This window comes from Ochotona princeps, chromosome 22, assembly GCF_030435755.1.
Source record: "Ochotona princeps isolate mOchPri1 chromosome 22, mOchPri1.hap1, whole genome shotgun sequence".
NCBI lineage: Eukaryota > Metazoa > Chordata > Mammalia > Lagomorpha > Ochotonidae > Ochotona > Ochotona princeps.
This window is the reverse complement of record NC_080853.1, coordinates 23,963,785-23,984,768: the sequence shown is the minus strand read 5'-3', so window position 1 is coordinate 23,984,768 and position 20,984 is coordinate 23,963,785. Positions and strand designations below refer to the sequence as shown.

Here is a 20,984-nt window from a genome sequence, read left to right as displayed (position 1 = left end):
CAGACCTCAGATATTGTCCTCCACTCAGTTGGAGGACCAGCACCAGGGAGGCTTTTGTGCTGAGGGGAGATTTCTTCCACAACCATCCCGCAGCAGACCCTAGCGCTTCCTCCCCGGCTCCTTTCTAATTGAGATGCAAATTAATCTCTCTGGCTGATTACACTCCCCTTAAAGCAACTGACAAATGCAGCTGTAACTGGAGTTTGCCGACTTTCCAACAAGTGACTTCAGCTGTCAGCATTTGCATGCCTGGACCCAGCCCAGCTCGCTCAGGCTCTCAAAACTACTGAGAGCTTCCTTCAGGAGTCACAGGCATTTTATTGATGTGTATAAAATTTACATACAATTAAGAGCTAAAAAAAAAAAAAAAATCCCAAACCACAAAACTGAAGCCCAAACCTAGGACCAGGTCCTTGGGACTCTCCAAAACACTTCCTTCTGACTTGGAACTCCTGGCCCAGGAGCACGTGGCCTTGACATTGACATGACACTTCCCTCCAGCTTCCTTTCCATCTGTCACTTTCCTGACTTACAATGTTCAAGTCAATCTTCCTCACTGAGAAACTAAGTAGAGATAAGGTTCTAAGAAGGTGGGGCCACAGAATGGCCCAAGGAAGCATCCACTCCTTTGCCCTGCACCCTTCAGTCATGTTCTGGGGGAGGTTATGGAAAAATCATTATTCCGCACAATGCACTCCTTAATAAAGATTCACATAAAATTCAACTTTTTAAAAAAAAACTTTCTTTTTACAATCTTGAATATGATCTATGTACATGGGAACTTTGAAAAGTTTGTGGAAATTCACATCCAAAGATAGGCTTGTTTTCGTGCAACAAATCTGTGCATACGGGGGTCTTCAAAAGTTTAAGGAAAGTGCGTAGAGTGAAAAAGCATGTGTAGGGCCCGGCGGCGTGGCCTAGCAGCTAAAGTCCTCGCCTTGAAAGCCCCGGGATCCCATATGGGCGCCGGTTCTAATCCCGGCAGCTCCACTTCCCATCCAGCTCCCTGCTTGTGGCCTGGGAAGGCAGTCGAGGACGGCCCAAAGCTTTGGGACCCTGCACCCATGTGGGAGACCCGGAAGAGGTTCCTGGTTCCTGGCTTCGGATCGGCGCGCACCGGCCCGTTGCGGGTCACTTGGGGAGTGAATCATCGGATGGAAGATCTTCCTCTCTGTCTCTCCTCCTCTGTGTATATCTGGCTGTAATAAAAATGAATAAATCTTTAAAAAAAAAAAGCATGTGTAGATTTCAAAATTTTTTGTATTAAAATAAATTTATTTTTATTCACATTTTCCTTAACCTTTTGAGGTACCTTGTATTTTTACTAATAGTTCACTTGAGAGATATTTATTGAGTACTTAGTGTACATCAGGTGCTATGTTAAATGTTCAGTTTTTAGCTGTGAACATTCAAAACTGGAAATAACGTATTGGAAATGTCAGCATTCATACAAAGATGCTTAAATATTCTCTCCGGGGAGCTATAGTCCATCTTGGACAGTTAAGGCTTTAAGTAGAAAGATGCCATTGCATATAAAATAGGATTTGCTTTTGTCTTTTTAAATTTTTATTATTTTTAAGACTTCTTTTTTAGATTTATTTTTATTGGAAAGGCAGACTTACAGAGAGAGGAAAGATGAAGAGAAAAATCTTCAATCTGCTGGTTCACTCTCCAAATGGTCACAACAGCTGGAGCTGAGCTGATCGGAAGCCAGAGGCCAGGAGTCTCTTCCAGGTCTCCCATGAGGACGCAGAGTCCCAAGGCTTTGGGTCATCCTCTGCTGCTTTCCCAGGATACAGGCAAGGAGCTGGATGGGAAATGGAGCAGCCAGGACATGAACTGGCATCCATTTAGGATGCTGATGCTTGCAGTCTGAGGATTAGCCAGTTGGTTTATTGTACCAGCCCCTATTTTTAAAGATTTTCAGCAGGTCAAATTTAGGAACAGGGGAAAACTCAGACCCATAGCTTGCATCTTTACTCTAATATCTGAAAACAGTCATCTTCCCAAAAACAGGAAGTATGTTTGAGGCACTTTGGAACTGCGAACTCATTCTTTCTGGAAGGCTCACAAGCTATTTCATTATGTAGCCTGAAAATTTTACAAGGGACTTACAGAACACTGCAAAGTTGATCCTTTAATCCCATTTGAGAAAAAAGTCTTGAACGTAGACTATATTTTACAAAATTTCTAAAAAAAAAAAAAAAAAAAAAAAAAACACCAGGTCACATGGTTCTGAGATCACTGTCATAAATTTGTTCTACAGCAGACAGGTGGCCCTAAAGGCTGGCCTTCATCTGCAAAGGTCAGCTGGGGTGTTTCCGTTCTTTGGTACTTACAAAGATTTGGGCTTTAATTCACTAAGACACCTTTCTGACCCTTCGACAAGAACAGGTGACCAGAGCAGAGGGCCAATGGGAGCCTGGTTCACAGTGTGGACCTGCTAACAGTGGAGTGAGGCCTGCCTTTTCTCATCTTCATGCACAGATGCAAAACACAAACTCACCAGAGACCACGACACCTTGTACCCCTGAAGAGGCTGCTGTTTTGTGCCTCTCCCCCTTTTCCTTCTCATACAAGTAACTGTAATTTCATAATTAAAAACCCCACTGTTTTGAGACTCTCGTTCTCCTTCACAGCCTAAGCCTCCCCGCCAGGGGAGCACATGTCATTTCTTCCTTTAAACTCTAAGCACAGAGCTATTCACATTTTTCTCCCATTCATACAAAGTCTAGTACAAAACCGTAGTTTCGGCAAATTTACAAATTAATTCTTTTCAAAAGTTGAGAAATATGGATCCAGAAATAGCAGGTTCCCTCCTCTGTCTTTGGAGGGATAAAACTGCTTGCTAGCCAAGATCTTATCAAATGCATGTCTTTGGGATCATCTCTGATATCAGTGCACTGATACCAAGTAGCAGGAACCCCCATTGCAGCTGCTACCTGCTTTGGGTCCACTCGCGGATTAGGGGCTCCTGCGTTCTGGGTCTGACTGTATTATGGCTGTGTTCCTACACCAGACTCTCCCACACCCTTGCAACTCCCAGGCACTTCGAGCCTACCCAGGAGAGTTTGCTTTTTTGTGCTGTTACTACCTGATTTTTTTTTTTTCCATCTTCTCACTTGCAGTGTCAATTCTTGGTCCTTTTACTCCTGAGTTTTTGGTTGAGAACTGGAGACTGGAATCACTGGGGTAAGAACCTCCTCATAGGATGTGCCTTGCCTGACCACTCTACCGGGACCCTTCCTTTCTCTCCCCTTACTTTGAAGTCATTCTCTCTTTTTCTCTTGCTTCTGTCTCTGCTTCCTACTTGCAAGCCTACCTGCATAACCTGATGCTCTGAGAGTTTCGTCTGGGGTTCTCTGAACACTCCAGGTGGCCCTGCAAAGCCAGCAGGTCTTTCTCCTTTCCAGATGTCTCCATCATCCACCTGCCACCACTGTAGATTAGGCTCCCATTTGTCTCAGCTCCTTCCATGCCTTTATCAGTTCCACCCTGTGTGTGCAGTGCGCGTGTTCACTATACTGTGTATGTGGTATTGTCTGCTACTCTCAAGTCTAAAGTGCTCTTTAAAAACCTGGCTCGTGCACAAATATTTTCCCTTCATATGGAATATCTTACTCATATTTCTATTACAGGTGCCTAGGACAGTGCCTGGCACAAGGAAAGCGACAATTTAAATGTTAACAAAAGCATAAATGTTTCTGTATGGCAAAATATATCACATGGTACCATCTGACTTTTTTTCCCCTGAAGTATATGGAAATGAATGGAAGAATTTAAGAGCTATAGAAAAAAGAACCAAAGAACTCACTGGAGAAGAAAGAACTAAGGTTACTGCAGCTTTAGGGAGAAACGGGTCGTTTTTGAAGATGTGTAAACGGGGAGAATTTAACAGCAATATTACAAGCTCATGGGTCTAGCAGAGAAGTTCTGATGTTCTCAAATGATCTGTTAATTGAAAATAAAATTATATCTCACTTGTTAAAAGAACAGGTACAAAATTACTTTTTCTTAGGCAGTTCAGTTCTCACCATCAAATGCTGATAGTTCCACAGAGTGGATGGCGAATGCCATGGAGACTATTGTTCTATTGAAGCGAACGTTTGTTTTAAAAGGCCACCATCTGTCTGACTCAGGGTGAACTCCTCCTAATGGCACATTGCATATTGTGTGGCAACCTTGTCCCCCTGAAACAAGTTATCTGGTGAAGAGAATCAAAGCGCTGGCTTAAAGGGATTTGTAAGTGCCTATCAGCTGACCATGGTTTGATTTTGGAATCTCCAGTTGGCTTGGGAACTGTAAACAAAGCATGTGGCCAGCTTCCCGTGTACAACAGTGAAGGCGCAGGAACCGGCCTTCTGACTGCCCATGGGGGACGCAAGAAAGCAGATGGCAGGTGAGTTGGCCCCATTGCTCACAGGAGCAGTGGCCGCTGGAGGAAGGCTCCATGTGACAGATTTGATTTAGCCCACTGAGGAAGTTACAGGAACAACGGGGCCAAGTGAACATGCTACTGAGGGTGCTTTTCAAACAGATCCCTGCTGGGCTCATGCACTTTTGAGGGGGTAAGACAATAGTGTTTTTCAGTCCCCTGTGTGCCTTTAACACACAGTTCCAACTGTCTCATCAGCTAGCCAAGGTTACCCTAAACAACAACTCCTTTGATATTGAATCTGAGTTGTGCGTGCTGCTGAAAGAGACCACCAGAAAGGTCAATGTGCTCCAACAAGGGCTTCCAGCCTCACCTTCACTGCTGAACAAAATCAGTCTGTCTCTCCACATTTCCACTTCTAGCTAAATATGATCCAGTTACAGGAAACTGGATCCCAACTGTCATTGCTGTCCAGCAACAATCGTTGTTTGGGAAGAGCCAGGGAGGTAAGAATAACTACTCCCCAGTAATTCCATCGGTTTTTATTGCTCATCAGTTTCAATGTTTGCCTACATATGGTTGAATAAAACAAAACAAAACAAAACAAAACAAAACAAAACAAAACAAAACAAAACAAACCTCGAGTGCTTTTTTCCTAAAGGATTTAAAGAAGGACTTCTTTGTTGATAAAAAGAGTCATTCTACTACCTGGAAAATAAGTGATATTTGAAAAAAAAATAGCAGTTTGGCAACATTCATCAGAATGGTAAAAATTAGGAACAAAGTGGGGATACAGGATTGCCCATATAAGGTGGCCCATGTGGATCAAGAAACCTCCTTTGTCAGTCCTCAGCATTGAACCTCGTTCCAAAGGAGCATACAATAGTAATCCTTTTTTCAGATTTTGTTTTGTCTCTAAAGTGAATCTTTCTTCTAGGGCTGTATATACAAGCTGTTCTGCTCCTTGATGACTCTTGGTTCCCAGGCCATTCTGCCGAGGACTAATGCCAGGCCACGTGGAGGGGCCCCATTCTCCTAAACTCCCAGGAAAAGAGTTCCTAGGCCCCACCAGGAGGGGCCGGCCTAGCCTCCTTGGCCTCTTACCACTACTCTTCCTCTGAATCACACCTGGCTTTCAAGGCAGAAAGACAGCCACAAGGCCCTAAGAAACATGAGCAACCACGTATATCCCGTCACCTCTTATCTCAGCTGTATTATTCTGTGATGATGACACTGAAAAACAGGGTGACCAAGAGGCTCTTCCTATCAATTCTTTGCTCAGCAGTAAATCGATGCGTAGAGACTATTGGCAAACTATGTGTACATGAACAGAGAAAAACAACCAAATCAGCTAATTTTCTGTACCCCGGGTAAGAACTCTTCATCTATCTATATATATATATCCATATAAACTATGAAATGGGAATTGTGTGATTTTAGTAATCACATATATGATATGGTTTGAAAGTGTTTACATGCATATATTAAATCGATATTACACAATATAAAGAATTGTAAAATTAATGCTAACATTTTAAGTACTTTTCAGAACAGCATTAAATAACAAATAAAAAATATGGTAAAAGGGGTTGGTATTGTGCCCTAGAGAGTAAAGCTGTGGCCTGCGATGCCAGCATCTCACATGGGAACTGGTTCTAGTCCTGCATACTCTGCTTCTGACTAAGGTTCCCTGCTACTGCACCTGGGAAGGCAGTGGAACCTGGTATGGGAAAAACCTGGGTGGAGTTCCAGGCTCCTGGCTTCAGCCTGGCTCAGCCTCGGCTGCTGTGGCCACATGGGGAATGAGCTAGCAGATGGAAGATTCCTCTGTCTCTCCTCTTTTTTCCTTTTTTGTAACACATCGTATGAAATAAAATCAATGTTAAAAAAATGACAACACAGAGAATGAAAAACAAAAAGTTTATATTCCAATACCTTTATTAAAGGTACCTTTTTTGGTTTCTTGAATAGGAGGCTCACCTTTTTGCTCTGCCCTGGGACCCTCAGGTGTAAGTGGCAAGTCTTGGATCCCCATGGGTGCAAGGTGCTGTGGGTCTTGCAGAGGCTTGGGACTGATCTACCTTTGCTGTCTTACATCACACATCTAGGACACTGTACTGAGATGAGGACTCTGAAGACTGGGAGCAGGACAAAGGGTCAAGGATGTTTAGCTTTCCCACGTCTGCTGGAAGCTGGTTCTTGGGTCCCTCACAGCACTGTGGACTCAACTGTGCCTAAGGGTCCTTCCAAAACCAAGCTTCCCACGTGGGGCCCTGAGTCTTGGTATTCCTCTCTCAGGTGTACTCCCCGTCTGCTCTCTTCCCCTCAGTCTTAGTGCAAGTTAACTATCCTCAGAGAAGCCCATCTTCACCTCAGCTCTCTGTTTGGGTTCTTTATGGAGCTTCACTCAATCAACTTCTCTACGTGTTAATCTGTTTTCTGTGACACAGTACGCAAGGAAAAGGCATGTAGATAAGAACCTAACCTGTCTGGCTCTCAGCTGCAGGCCCAGCTCCTAACTCTGAATCCATAGTAACTGCTCATTTGGTCAGTAAATAAATGTATTCAGATATCCATAAGCAGACTTACATTATTCAGTGTTTTTCAAAATCCAAGTCTAAGACATTTCAGTGAGAGCAAGTTTCAGACATTTACCATGACACAATCAAAAGACTTCAGATTTTCACAAAACCATGTCTGCACCCAAATGTTTTAACAAAACAGTATAAAAGCAATTAATTAACTGGCACACACATATACACACTTGCCCACTCAACCATCCACGTTGAGTTTCAAAAATTAGGCGTTCGTTATTTTTTAAAGACAAACACTTAGTAGATGATTGCAGTTTCCCCACTGCATGTGTGTGTATAAAATTAGTAACAGCTGACTTCTTGCTTTCAATAACTGATTTGAATAGCATCATTGAAATTATCTCAAGATATAATGCAAAAAATAGTTAACATTTTCATAACAATCAGTGTCATTTTGTGAGCTTCTTCCTTAATCCTGTACTGAGCTGTCCTCTGAGATAACCAATTGGTTAGGAAATAACATGGAGAAATGAATTACTGAACCCACATGAACATCAGTAGTTCTAGCTGGCATCTACACTTGTCCTGATACGGCTGCCTGAAAAGTTTCCAAAGTCACACTGAATATTCTTTTTTGAATTCTTAAAAATATCACTCCCCAAACCTGATTACTCCAATGGTGTGATGTTAATTACAGCAGTGTTTAATAAAAATAACAAGGCATGCATTTTAGAATGAGTAGTTGTGTGACAAAAATCTTGTCTGAAATGGATTTTTCTTATTTGCAAAAACTTTTTGCAGCCATGGTCCAGCATACCTTTACTGACAGGTGTCCAGCTTCTGCCGCTTTACTTGAAACTGAGAAGGCTACAACAGAACAGGACTTGGTCACTTTTGCCGGAAGTTTTTTTTTTTTTTCTTTTTTTCACAGCATGTGAAACACAAACTCTAAGCTGAAGACTGACTTGATCAACACCCAGCCCTAAGATTAAGTCTAGAGTGCTGTGGCTGTCACAGCAAAGATGGCCAACTTCAGAGCACTCCCCAGCAGCCTGGACACAGCATGGAGGAGCACACTGGAGGAAATAGCACCGCCCGGCCCCCGGGGAGGGCCCAGATGGGATGGAACAGCTCTTTCCTATCACTAATTTCTATGATAATTCTAAGTTGCCACATGGCATATGTATTTTTTTTTTTTAATCTAAAGGCAGAGTATCAGTCAATGAAGTGACTAGGATTTTAATGAAAGGTATTTTTCATGAACTGTATCTACTCACATATGATATTTATTACCTCCTTACCCAGTGCCACTAGCTAGCAATACATCATTTACCATTAGGTTAGGAGAAATATATATAGCGAGGCCAAAGACTGGAATGTTTTAAATTATCATCAAAACTAATTAGATACAAAGAGATGCTAATTTAAGTTCTATGAGGAACTGTGATGCTTTGTTCAGCCATGTTAGGAAGCTGCTCACCTTAATCTCTTTCTCTTATAATTAGAGATTATGCTTTCTTTTATAATGAGAGGAATTAAAGATTATGCCACGCCGATTAACATTTCAGGAAAAGAAATCTGCAAATGTGAAAATTTCTTGAGCCTTCTTGAGAAATTAGAAATTAGAAATTAGAGCGGAAAATACTAATGATTTGGAAAAATCACCAAAGAATTTCTAGCCGTTGTTACCCATGAATCTAAACACAACAGTCCCCCCTGTTCCGACCAGATGCAATTTCCCCCTCCTCTGACCTTCCAGAACTCGATTTGCACTTCTCAGGTGGCACTTGCCACATCCTTTGATTTATTAGAGTCGTTTCATTTGCTTTGGGTATCTGGGAGGCGTTCCCAATGAGACCGTTGAGTTGTGCTCATTAGCCACGCTCTGTATCATGGGCTGTGACGCACAGGCAGCATCGAAGAAGAAACTGAGTTTGGAGGGGAAAAAAAAAACAAGAAGACAGAAGCACTCGTGATGGCCATAGTTTCTTAGGCACAAACCTATGGAAGCCATGAAAATGAATCCTTCTTAATTTAATGCTGCACAAAGGTATTATATTTACAAGCGACAGCAAAATCACACCATGTGACTGTTGATCCAACTTTGAAAAATTGTTGTCTCGCCCTCCCTCAATACAGTTTTTCATACTTACCTCTCATGGAAAACTGCCAGGAAATTTCAGTTCTAGTATGGTTAATAGGTTACCTATTTAGATGAAAAAGATACAAGCTCTGGTAGAGTGGGATGAGGCACTTCACAGCCCTGCTGGCATTGATGCACGTGGCACAGATGAGGCTGGGCAGCAGTTTCCCGCTCACAATGGCTCCATCAAAGAGGGGGCCAAAAAACGGAACCTGTGGATTTGCAACAAAGAAACAATTTTCAACATAATTAATAATAAAAAAAGAAACAATTTTCAAAAACCAGTAGAAGTCAAACTGAAGACATAACAGCTGGGTAATGTCTCAGACATGGAGTGGATATGCAGGCTGCTTGTCACTGGGGTATGGGGTGTGCAGGTGCTGATCTTAACAGGACACAGGTAGAGGGCTCTCCAACTGAGAAGCAGGGATTCTCCAAACACTCCTCTAACTGGGAACTTCACAGCAAAATGTTCACAAACACGTCATCATCACTGGCTTATGTTCTATATTTTTGTTGTGTCGAGATGACATTACAATAGCTGTGTGCCTGCAGCATGTGGATGATGCAAGGGACCAGGGTGTGCCTCACTGCATTCTACCAAGATGGCAGGCTCCTAAACACCAGCTGCAGAACTGGTCACATTCCTGCCTTGGGTCCTGATGTGACCAACTGGTGTTGATGGAGAGGAGAGCTACCCCAGCTGACAACGACAAGGTCCCACTTACGGGCCTCATTCTTCTTGAACTTTCCATCTCCCTTGTTTCCAAGACACACTTCATTATCCTCTTTTCCTTCTACTTCTTTAATACAGACTTGGTAGTCCTTTGCTGGACCCATGCCTTTCCTGTGGGTAATGGATGATGTTTTCATATTTCTTCTAGAATTCTTGTCCTCTCACTGGATTTCATTAATGCCAATCACTCATAAGCAGACTGCTAGCTACATGAGACCAAGGACTGGGTCTGCCTTATGACTCTTATATCCAGTTCACTTTCACTCATTTACTTACAAAATATTTTTATTTATTGGGGACACAGTAAAGAACATTATAATAATTTTCAAAACCTCTTTATGCCATTGAGCTCACTCAAAGTTTTATTGAAGAATTGGGGTATAAAAACTTGAAATATGTGGCTATATGAAAAGGTAGTAAAAGTACCACGATGACAAAGTATGGAGAGCAATGGGACTTATTTTCTTTAGGGAGGGTGTGTATCATTCATAGCAAATGTCCAGGGAGGGTTTCAAGGAAGGATGGCATTTCAGGAAAGACTTAAAAGGAGTGAGACCCCAGGGTAAGAGGACACCTGATGGAGGAACACTGCAGGCAGAGGGGTAGCAGATGCACAGCTTTGCGGGGCGGTGCAGTTAGTACCGCTGGAGCAACTGTGTGGGAATCACAGCGGCTGAAGCCAAGTGAGTCAAAGGAAGAACAGAAGAGAGTTGGCCAAGTCAAAAACAATGGTCTTGGAAGAAATGGTAAGCACTCTGGGTGCTGGGAGGGTGCTGGGAAGTGAGAGGACAGGGTACGACCTAACCCACATCTTAAAGGAACTGAAGTCGGGAAAACTTTCAAGGAAAACTAGGGAGACCATAAGAACAGATGGCATCACGCTCAAGGATAGTATCTTGTGGCCCTCCAGTGTTAAGGAGTGGAGAAGTTACTGGAAAAGGAAATGGAGAAGTGGCTGGAGACGAAGGAGGGAAACCTGTGTGTGGAAGATGCTGCCCTGGCACACAGTTGGAACACTAGCACCCACTGAATGAGTGAAACTAATCAATATTTAAAATAAATGAAACAAATGAACGTGGGTCTTCAGCCTAAGTCCTTGAATAAGATGTATTTATTTTATTTGATTATTTATTTATTTATCTGAAAGGCAGAACAACCTAGAGGGAGAGACAGAGATCTTCCATCCACTGATTTCCCCAAATGGCCACAACAACCAGGGCTGGACAAGGGTGGAGCCAGGAGCCATAAACTCTATCCTGGGCTTCAAGCACTGGAATCAGCAGCCTCTGCAGGAAACTAAGCTGGAACTGGAGAAGCTGCAATATGACTTGGGTGTGGGCGCCACAAGTGGCAGCGGCAGTGGCAGCTTAATCCACTGTGCCATGATGCTGATGCTGGTCCCTCCAATCTAGGTCTTCCAATTTCTCTTAACAACCGTTTATTATTGTTGTTGCTGTTAAAATACCTTTCCGTGACTGACATTGAGAAAGCGCTTGGGATAAACAGTAAATGAAGAACTATCTTTGCCATAAGGAAAGTTCATAAATGAAGTTTCCTTGGAAGTCAGCCACATCCATTCGTTTAGCACCTGTATGTGTAAATGTCTCTCGCACAATGAAGGCTGTTGAGTGGTTTTGACACATCCTCTATGGAGCTCAAAACCTAAAATCTTTACCATCTGAATGTTCGCAGACAATGCCTGCAGATCCCTCTTCCAGGTCAGCAAGGAAGCCTCAAGAAGCTTCACAGGACTGAATTTGTACAATCCATATCCTGTGCCCAAATGGTAAAAAAAGTAAAATCAACATAAGCCTCACGGTTTGGACATAAAGAACTATGATTCTAAACACATCATAGGTCAACAGACTACTGAAATAGACATTTAACAATGTGCCATGCTAAATAACAATGAGAACAGCAGGCATCACATGTTGCAACATTACTAAAGGAGAATATGAAGAATTAAACGGTTGTATCAGAAAGAAACAAAGTAACTTAGTGATACAGGTACACACCTCAGTGAGTACAGAAAAGCCAAAAGAATAAAACAAACTCAAAGGAGGTAGGGGGAAATCATAAAATGCAGGCAATAAAGAGGAAGCAACACGACAGAGAAGACAATCAAGAGAAGGAGCTGATTCTTCCTGCAAGAAGTCTAATGCAACTGAGGGGTTTTGACAATGAGAATCAATAAAAGAATACAAATATAGATAAAGAATATTAGGAAAAAAACAAACAACTGCAGAGGCTGAGAAAATATGAACAGCTTTAAGCTTACACATTTGAAAATTCAGATGAAACAACTAAATTCCTAGAAACATACAATTTAGCCAATACAAAACCTATTCTTGCTTGTGGATTGGAAGAATAGTCTACCATTTTCAGCAAAATGGTTGGAACTGGAGCACATCATGCTGAATGAAATCAGTCAGTCACAAAAAGACAAATACTGCATGTTCTCTTTACGTGTGAAAGCTAAAAAAAAGTTTGAGTATCAGTTTTGTCATAAATACAGTATTTGGTCAAGTTTTGCTCTAAATATTTGTCAAGCTTACAGGAACTATATAGTTATTACAATTTTAATGATTTTGTGATAACTTAAAAATTTTCCTTAAATGAATAATGTCTGTTCCTTTGATTACTTAACACAAGCCTTGCCTGTTTACCTCCTGGACCATGGATATTTTACTTTTTACTTGTTGAACTCTTTATTTGCTGGAGCCTATTAGTCTTTGACTATAATATTAAAATATCTCAAATAAATAAACAGGATTTAAAAATCCTATGAGTTTGAAGGTAACTCAATCACAAGGGGAAAAATTAAAAAAAAAAACCTGTTTGCATGGTTTCACTGGAAAATTCTGTAAAATATCTAAAGAACAAATACACACATACACACAGGCGGGTGGGCTGTGATTCACTGGTTCACTTCATAAAGGGCTAACCCAGGCTACAGGCAGCAACTGGGACCTTCATCCAGATTTGCAACTCAAGTGGCAGGATCCCAATCAACAGAGTCATAGCTGTGGCCTCCCGGGGTACGCAGAGCTATGCATCCACAGCCAGGCACTTTGACATGGGATGCAGGCCGTCCCCCTCACTCTGTTTTCTGTCTCTCCCCTTCTCTCTTTAACTCTTTCAAAATAGACAAATAACTTTAAAAGAAATTCTCTTTCATTCGTATCTTGTATTCTTACAATACTGCTGTTATCAATTATTTATTTGTAAACTGCAATAATCAAATATTTACTATTCTCTAAAATAGTTTTAGCTGATCACTTAAGAGTAAGAAAAATTTTCATTCTACCTTCATTTACTTCTTTTATTTTTAATGTAGCCCATGTTCATAACTTGTAATTTTCTTCCCTTGTAATGAATTCAAAATTTATGACAAGAAAGGTAAAGTGACCAGAAATTCCTTTAGTTTTTTTTTTTTTTTTTGAGAACATTTCTGCCTTCATTTATTCGTTCACAGGCAAAGCAACAGAGAGGGAAGGGAACACTTTTCATTGAGTGGTTCACTCCCCTAAAGGCAGCAATGGCTTATCCATGCTTTAGCATCAGCTCAGAACTCTGTTCAGTTTATGTTTATCTGGCGAGGAGTCTCTGCTGGCTGCACCGCTGTCTGTAGCTATATATAGGTGTCAGAGGCTAAAATGTTTTCGCATGTCCCATTATCACCAGGTTTCCTTACAGATTTATTCTTAAATCAGATCCAAAGTTGTATTTCCCTGTGATAAAACACCCTATGAATGTAGTGGTGCACTAAGGAGAGGGAGAGCATTCCATAATCCTGGGATCAGATCATATTGGTTTTCTTTCTTAATTTGAGAAGCAGACTGAGAGATAAAGATTGCTCTTCCCTACTGGCTAACCCTCAAGATGCTCACAATGTCTGGGGCTGTCCTGGGCTAAAGCTAGGAGCAGGGGTATCATCTAAGTCATGTGGGCAGCAGGGACCAAATAACTGAAGCTATCACCTGCTGACTCCTCCAGGCCACCCTAGCAGGAAGCTGCAGCTGGGAGCTGGAGGCAGGACTCAAATTTGAACAGTCAACTGCTGGGCCACAGGCCGACCCGCACTGCAGCCTTTTAAGCTGTCTGTGAACCGCCTGGGATGGTCACAGTGCAGCTCCATCATTCCAGTCCCCTCACTGAGGCGACACGGGAAGGAGAGAGGGAGCCAGAGTTGAATGTTTGTGTCCTGCTCTGGGATGGACAAGCTCTATTCAAACAGCTTCTGTAGAAAGCAGGCCTTCTTAACAAGAGAATGCTTGGAATATATTTTTCCTGTTTTTCTGCCAAAGCATGAGGAGAGGAAAGTCAAGCAGAAACCAAGCGTGAGGCTGTCACTTCTGCCGGTGATGAGCCAGAACCAGTGCTGGTGGGAAGCACAGTCCCCTTCGACACCAACAGGAAACCCTCCTGTCTCAATCCCGAAGAACCCTTTTCTGCTGAGGTATCTCAGAGCTGGAGAATGACAACTGCCTTGCTACTGGACACAACGTGGGGCTACCATTTGCCATGTGGCACACATTCAGACAGGCTGGCTCTGGCTGGCCAAAGGAGAGATGAAGATGTGCATATCCAAGACCTCAAAGAAACAGGAAACACAACGGAAACTTTCAAGGGGAGACAACTGAGGAGGGATGCAGGAAAGCCAGAGTGTTATGAAAGATCAAATAGGAGTCAGGACGGAATTAATACGCTCTAGACTTTCTTCCTTCTACATAGAGGCTTATCATATAAATAAATGTTCTTTATTATTCTTTGAAAACTGCTTGTGGGCGATGCAGTCTTTCAAACACTGGACAAAAGGGATAATACAAATCCCTTGTATCCAGGGGATTCCTCTAATTAGAAGTGGCAATGAATTAGAGGAGAAATTTGATTTTAATGTAACATCTGCACACGACAGATGCCTGTCCACATAGTTCTCAGTGTCATTCCTTTACTGAATAACACGAATAAAAACAAGTGGCCAAAACAGTACAGAATACAGCAATCCAGTCAAGTCAGTAAATTTCAGTTGTTTGGTATCCTCAATTTTTTTCCCAAAGAAATGATTCTTTGCATATTCAAAAGTTAATTTACCTGAGATTTCCCCCAAACTATCTTAATATGAGTGATTTAATATAGAAAACGTTATTATGTTGACCCTGGCATAAATATTTAAGTAAATTACACATATGAAATAAAAGAAATTTAAGTCATGTTGCAAAGTCAAATATACTTCCATAGTGAGACTGCACTAGTAACCTTAAAAGATCTTTCAAGCACAAGTCCCAATCCTGAGTTCCTTCAGACTCACATGTGCAAATTCCAATGTGACTTCTGGCATATCAGCTCTCAGCATTGGCTTAGACCTGCTCTAGGCAAACACTGTGGGACGCGTCATCTGAAGAGGTGATGTACGTGCAAGCATGCACACATGTGTAAACATACATACTCTGTCTCTCACACTCACTTGCTGCTGAAGCTTTGAGAAAGCCAGCTACCACCTTGACAGCACCCTGGCGACAGGGCGACGTAAGGAAAGGTGTGGGAAGAGAGGAACAAGATGATCTGTTGGAGGCATTGGTATCAGCACACCCATCTGTTCACTTTGGCAGTTTGGGGTCCTAGCTCCTCGTCTATTCTTTCTTTGAGCTCGTAAGCTCAAAAGTGACCCAGTCATCATTGATTTTTTTTCCCCACACCTGTACCCACCAGGGCTGAGTAAGTAGAATCCACAGGACTTTCCAAACTTTCTATTTACACAACTGCCACTCTGGTTGAAGCAATGAGGCCCCTTCCCCAGAGTGTCCTCTCGGCTCAGATACTGCTGGTTCAAGGCCGCACCATGGCATGTGCACTCCATGATCATCGGCCAGACACATATGCCTGGGAGACATGCGCTGCAAAGTCAACCAAATCTACACAGTTTCGTAAAGGCAAACACTCCGAATGCCAGGGCTACCTGCCAGTGCCTGACTGGGAGGGAACACAGCACAGGTACCCAGTGTCACGTGCAGAGAATGAAGAACCACTTTTCTGAAGAACAAATGGGGCATTTTCACAAACCCTGGGAGTCCTCCAGATCTGTTCTACAAGCAAGACTTTCCTTGACTGTTGGCATCAGGCTGACAGTCACGCACTTCTTCTCTGTGACCAAAGGACTATGGTGTCAATATTTAAGGCGACGGACTCATTTTTAAAGTAATTGAACAATGAAAGGATGCTGCTAAGCACAGACCATCCTTTGATCTAATAAAAAAAAAAAAAAAAAAAGAAAAGCAATTCAATACAAAGCTCAAGGCGCGGGTCGGCCATTTGAGACGCAGGCGCTCTCTGCGCTCACACAAGCACACCCACACTGCTTCCACATACCATGTCCCAAACGCTATGTGTTATTAGGAGGAGGCGGGTTCTGCCAGGCACATAATTTGTATATTTAAGGGAGGTGTATGGATTGAAAAAGCAAAATATGTTAAATTTCAAAGGACTTGGAAGCAGTGCTGCCTGAGAGCTTGTATTACAAATAGCCCTACATTATCACATACGCTATTAATGAGGCTGAGTGAATGAAAGTACAGTTTGAATATGCATGACTCCATCCAATGAGCAGGACTTTTGTGTACTGATGAGGTTTTTTTTCCCCCTCCTAAAAAAGGATTAAAATTATTCTTAAAGAAGTATAGCTGCCCAGAAACCAGTGAAATAAATGTAGTTAAATCAGTCACACACTGTATCCAGAAAAATATACAGGTGCTAAGATAATTCTTTTGACTCTGCCTCCAACCACTAAACTTGTACCCATCTTTCCCAAAACAGAATATTCCTCAACTTGAAGCAGCTGCATCATTATAAGCTCTGAGCTGAAAGAATGATTTTGCTGGAGATGCCTCAGAGTAGGCAATGGGAAAGCAACCTTTTGAGTACAAAGCCTTCAGTTCCATAGTGAGGAGCACTAGTTAAAAGACTGGGGAATGGGTAAATTATTGCACCAAATGGCTGAGAATTAATCTCTGCTGACTAGCTGTAATCTAACGAGGCGTCTGTGTCCCGGGGAGCCCGCAGCATGTCCCTGGCGGTATGTGCAGTGTGTTGAGTCTGTGCGGCACCCTTTGTCCTCGCTCACAGGCGGCCTTTCCCTCATTGTCCGTAATATCCTCATGCATCTGGGACGCGTGGAATGCATTCATCCTAACAGACTTACCATTGTTTTCTCTCTGAAGCTTTGTTGGGCAAAAACTGCATCACGGTTACTGATAATTATATTGCTTAATTAATCAAGACAAAAAAAATTTGCAAATCATTGCCAGGTTGCCAAGCAGGGAGATAAAAAATGACAACAATACAAGCTCAGGCAATATAACAAAAGTAACAGCTATCTGATCAGAAATTCTTATATAATGAAGCTATTAATGCTAAATCGGTTAATGTTAACATTGCTCCAGGTGTCTCTACTTAGATGCAAACAAAAAGGCTAACATTATGGATATAAAAGGCCAAATGTTGCCATGGATTCTGTAACCTGATAGAGAGGACAGCCTTTTCATTTGATTAGGGAATGCAATTTAAATACCAGGGACTGAAGCCAAACAAACAGACTTTCCCTCCACGAGCCTCTTGCATTCACCCTGGGGTCAGTAGTTGGGGAACAAAAGGTCAGCCGCACTTGCCCTGGAAATGTCTGGATTAATTTTATTACATTGTAATGGTTTGTACTTTAAATGTCGGGATAACACTAAATTTCTAGTTGGTCATTGTTCTCTTCTTCCCTTCAGGCTTTCTGAATTAAAATATTAGGAGAGCAATCTGCTCAATTCACCCCATCAGAATTTAGAGCCAAACTGATCAAAGTCACACTTTATGGGAAATTTTAAAAAGGTCTTTTAATGATCGTTATTGTGAATTTTAAGTGTATAACCATTTTTTAATCACTTCTGATACCTTAAAGTGAACTGAAATACCTCTCATGTTCTTTATTTACTTAAAAATAAACATGACATTTTTAGGGAATTAAATGGCATTTTAGAGGGTTATACTGAAAGTGAACTAATAAAGCCAGTTAATCCATACTCAAAGAATCACATTTTCTCGCTTTTAAAGCTGTAAGACACTAAATGTACTGGTTCTCTAATATTAAAATTTTCAGTTTAATTCCTAAAGTGGTGCTCTTCGTGGACCAAGGACTAATATTGACACTCAGAGCCATTTGCTCCCGCAAATCTGAGAACCTGAGAGGCACAGCCATCTGAATCAGAGAGAAGAGGAGGGGCCTTCGGGGGGTTGGGGGAAAATGAAATTTATAAGTAAGCTCATAGAGATGAAGAAGGAGTTTGAAATTCATGCATGGCTTCCCATTAACTTTTGAATACCCCTCATACAAACATTGGATTTATGGCATCTATTCAGGAATAGAGAAGAGGGTTCCCATTATGTCAGGCCTTGCACTGGCCAGAGAGCGGAACTCCTCTGCCATCAGGAGTTTCTCTAGTCTGAGAAGTCACATGATGTAAAACTTAGAATTCCTTCTTCCTGTGGCAGTAACTATAACAAGAGAGAGTACAAAAGCGGTAAGAACAGTTAACTCAGAAGGAGCTTCTATTCTGGTCCAAGTCATGGCTTAAGTGCTTTTGTTAGCTGATCAGTTTATTTAATGCTCACAACTTTGACACTTTAGAAATGACAACCAAAACAATAACTCGGCTATCCATTATTTGAAAGCTCGAAGCTAGTTTTCTAGGATGATAATGGGATGTCCCTTTAGGAGAACCATTTAGGATAAAAATGAAGATCAACTTACTACCAAGCCTCCACTCCCCCAGCTGCTGCCATTCTTCCTCCGTGGCTTAATAAACATTTACAAAGCATTGCTGAAATACCACTAGAGGCATGGCCAGGATTGAAACTGCAGCCATTTAGTGCATGACACACAGACCTTTGGATTGTTCCAGCCACCCCCAGGATCAATACTAACTGGCCTTGCTGAATTGATTATGTGGCAAGGTGCTTCAATTGTCAGGAACATCATGTACCGCACTCCACAGGACCAGCCTCCTCGCAGACATCACAATCCTTCAGGAGCCATGGCCATTAGCACCAGTCGGAGGCTCGGCCAGCAACGCTCTCTGAGGTCAGGCCTTGTAGAATTCTCCATTCAAAAGTTAGCCATAGAAAGCTAGGCCTGAGATGGGGTCCCTCTAACTGTTTATTGGTAATCAGCATCTCCAAAATATAAAATCACTGTCCTTAAATTACAAAATTTAAAAAATTAAAAAAACCCTAAAATCTTAAGAACTGTAAATTTCTTGGCCATTGTAATTTTCAGAGGCCAGTTAAACACAATCTCGAATTTTATGCTCATAATGAGAGATTATTTGAAAATCCACTTTGGCAATTCCAAAACAGCACGTGTAATTCAGATGTTTCTCAGACCTTTGCCGGCAGCAAGAGTCCCTATTAACAAAGCTGCGGTGAATCACACGGCAAGCATTGGGTGGTCAGAGCCAGAATGCGGTGGAAACATACCTCGGGCTTCTTCGTTATGGTGATAAAGAACATGTGATTCTTCATTGGGTAAATGATGATGGAGACATCTCCGAAGGCGGTTGGGATGATTCCCCTGCGGTAGTCCCTGGAGTGCTCCGACCAGACGATGTGGACCTCGTCATTCCCCAGGTGACGGAGCTGCAAGAACAAATTGGCTCTTGATTAATCAGGGTGATAACAGCAGTTTATGAGGGGCCAGGGCTTACAAATTGAATTATAAAACTCGGAGGCAAAAAAAAATGCCACTTACATAAAGAGGCTATACCAATGATGTTTTCCACGAGGATTAAAAAAAAATGCATGTGTGCCTAAAAATACATGAAACTCACTGACATTCAGACAACACATGCTAGTCAGTGCCGGGCACTTTATGGCTAGGTAATTCAAGAATTTTTTTTCAATGGGATTTTACTTCAGCATCATACAGAGCCTTCTGCTTTCTATCGCTTAGCATGTTTCCAAACAAGTAACAGGACCCGCCTTTTATTCCACATTATCGTGCTTCTAGAAGACTCTGAATTCAATGGCTATTAAGAAAATAAAAATACGAATATAAGAGCACAAAGCATTACCACAGAAGTCACAAAATGTATAAGAAAGGGCATTTACAACAAACCTCTCAACAAAACAATTTATAAAAGCACTTTTTGTTTAGGAAACTAATAATTCTTAGATTTTGTAAGAACATGAATCGCTAGCATTTAGAGAGCCTCTCATTTCATAGGAAGCATCACGCTGAGGCAGGCTAGGTTACTTTTTATCTCTTTCTAACAGGAGGAAATGAGAGTTCAGGCAGGTGAGGGCACCGCCCACCCAAGGCTGTATCACTGCACATGGCTGAACAGGCCTGGGCACCTCCCCTGGGCCTTCCAGGTCCGCGCCTTCTCTACTGCGCCACAGCAGCCTCAGCCTCTACCCTGAGCTGCTTCCATGTCATGCTCCAATAGCTCAGCCCACATGTTTCATCAGCATACATCCAACGAGGACGCCCCTGGCCAAGCTGTGTCAGATGGATGCAAGGGCAGCCTCCCGAGGTCTCCCTTCTGGTGATGGCTGAGTCCCAGGGTTGGGGAAGCTGGCTAGGAAACCATTCGAGGGGGGCACACAGTATGACAAAAAAAGACACCAGGTCATAAAGAGAAAACGGCTGGAACGCGAGTTCCGCGAGGGTCCAGGCTGACTGAGCAGGTGCACTGAGCGCTCCGGCCGCCTGAAGCTTCAGCTCTTTCACGGTGCAGAACATGCACTTCTTGGGCCTCAGTCCTCACAAGTAACCACATTCAGCAGCACTTTCCAGAAAGAGAATGTCGTATCAACACTAACGTTTGAGTTTTGCCTTCCGAGAGAGGAGAGGGATGCTCCTGGATATGCTGCATTTAAGACAGGTTAGCAAAACACAGCTTTCTGGGCTTTTGGATCCCAAAGGGAAAGCATCCTTTCCATTTGTGAGGTCAAGCAGGAAGTTGGCGTGCTGTGATGTGAGCCTGATCTTCCCTCTCTCATACTTGTGGCAATAACAATTACTCAAACTTGTACCATTAGCTTTTGTACTGACGAGGCACACTTCAACTGGTCTCCGGGACAAACACAGCTGGGATTGAGCATGCATTCCAACGATCTAGAACAATTTAACGGCATCCATGCCTTTCTTGTTTATTT

The 20,984-nt window shown here is 42.3% G+C and overlaps 1 protein-coding gene across 2 annotated transcripts in view; it reads right to left on the bottom strand.

The window, feature by feature from the left end:
- The window catches only part of RALGAPA2 (Ral GTPase activating protein catalytic subunit alpha 2), a 259,317-nt gene that overhangs the window by 49,585 nt on the left and 188,748 nt on the right, over positions 1 to 20,984 (bottom strand). For both annotated transcript variants that reach the window (XM_058679223.1, XM_058679224.1), the window contains 2 exons: positions 19,305 to 19,463; positions 9,137 to 9,264 (listed from right to left, as the gene is read on the bottom strand). In XM_058679223.1, the coding sequence (XP_058535206.1) occupies positions 9,137 to 9,264; positions 19,305 to 19,463 (287 nt within the window). The remainder of the gene's footprint in view (positions 1 to 9,136; positions 9,265 to 19,304; positions 19,464 to 20,984) is intronic.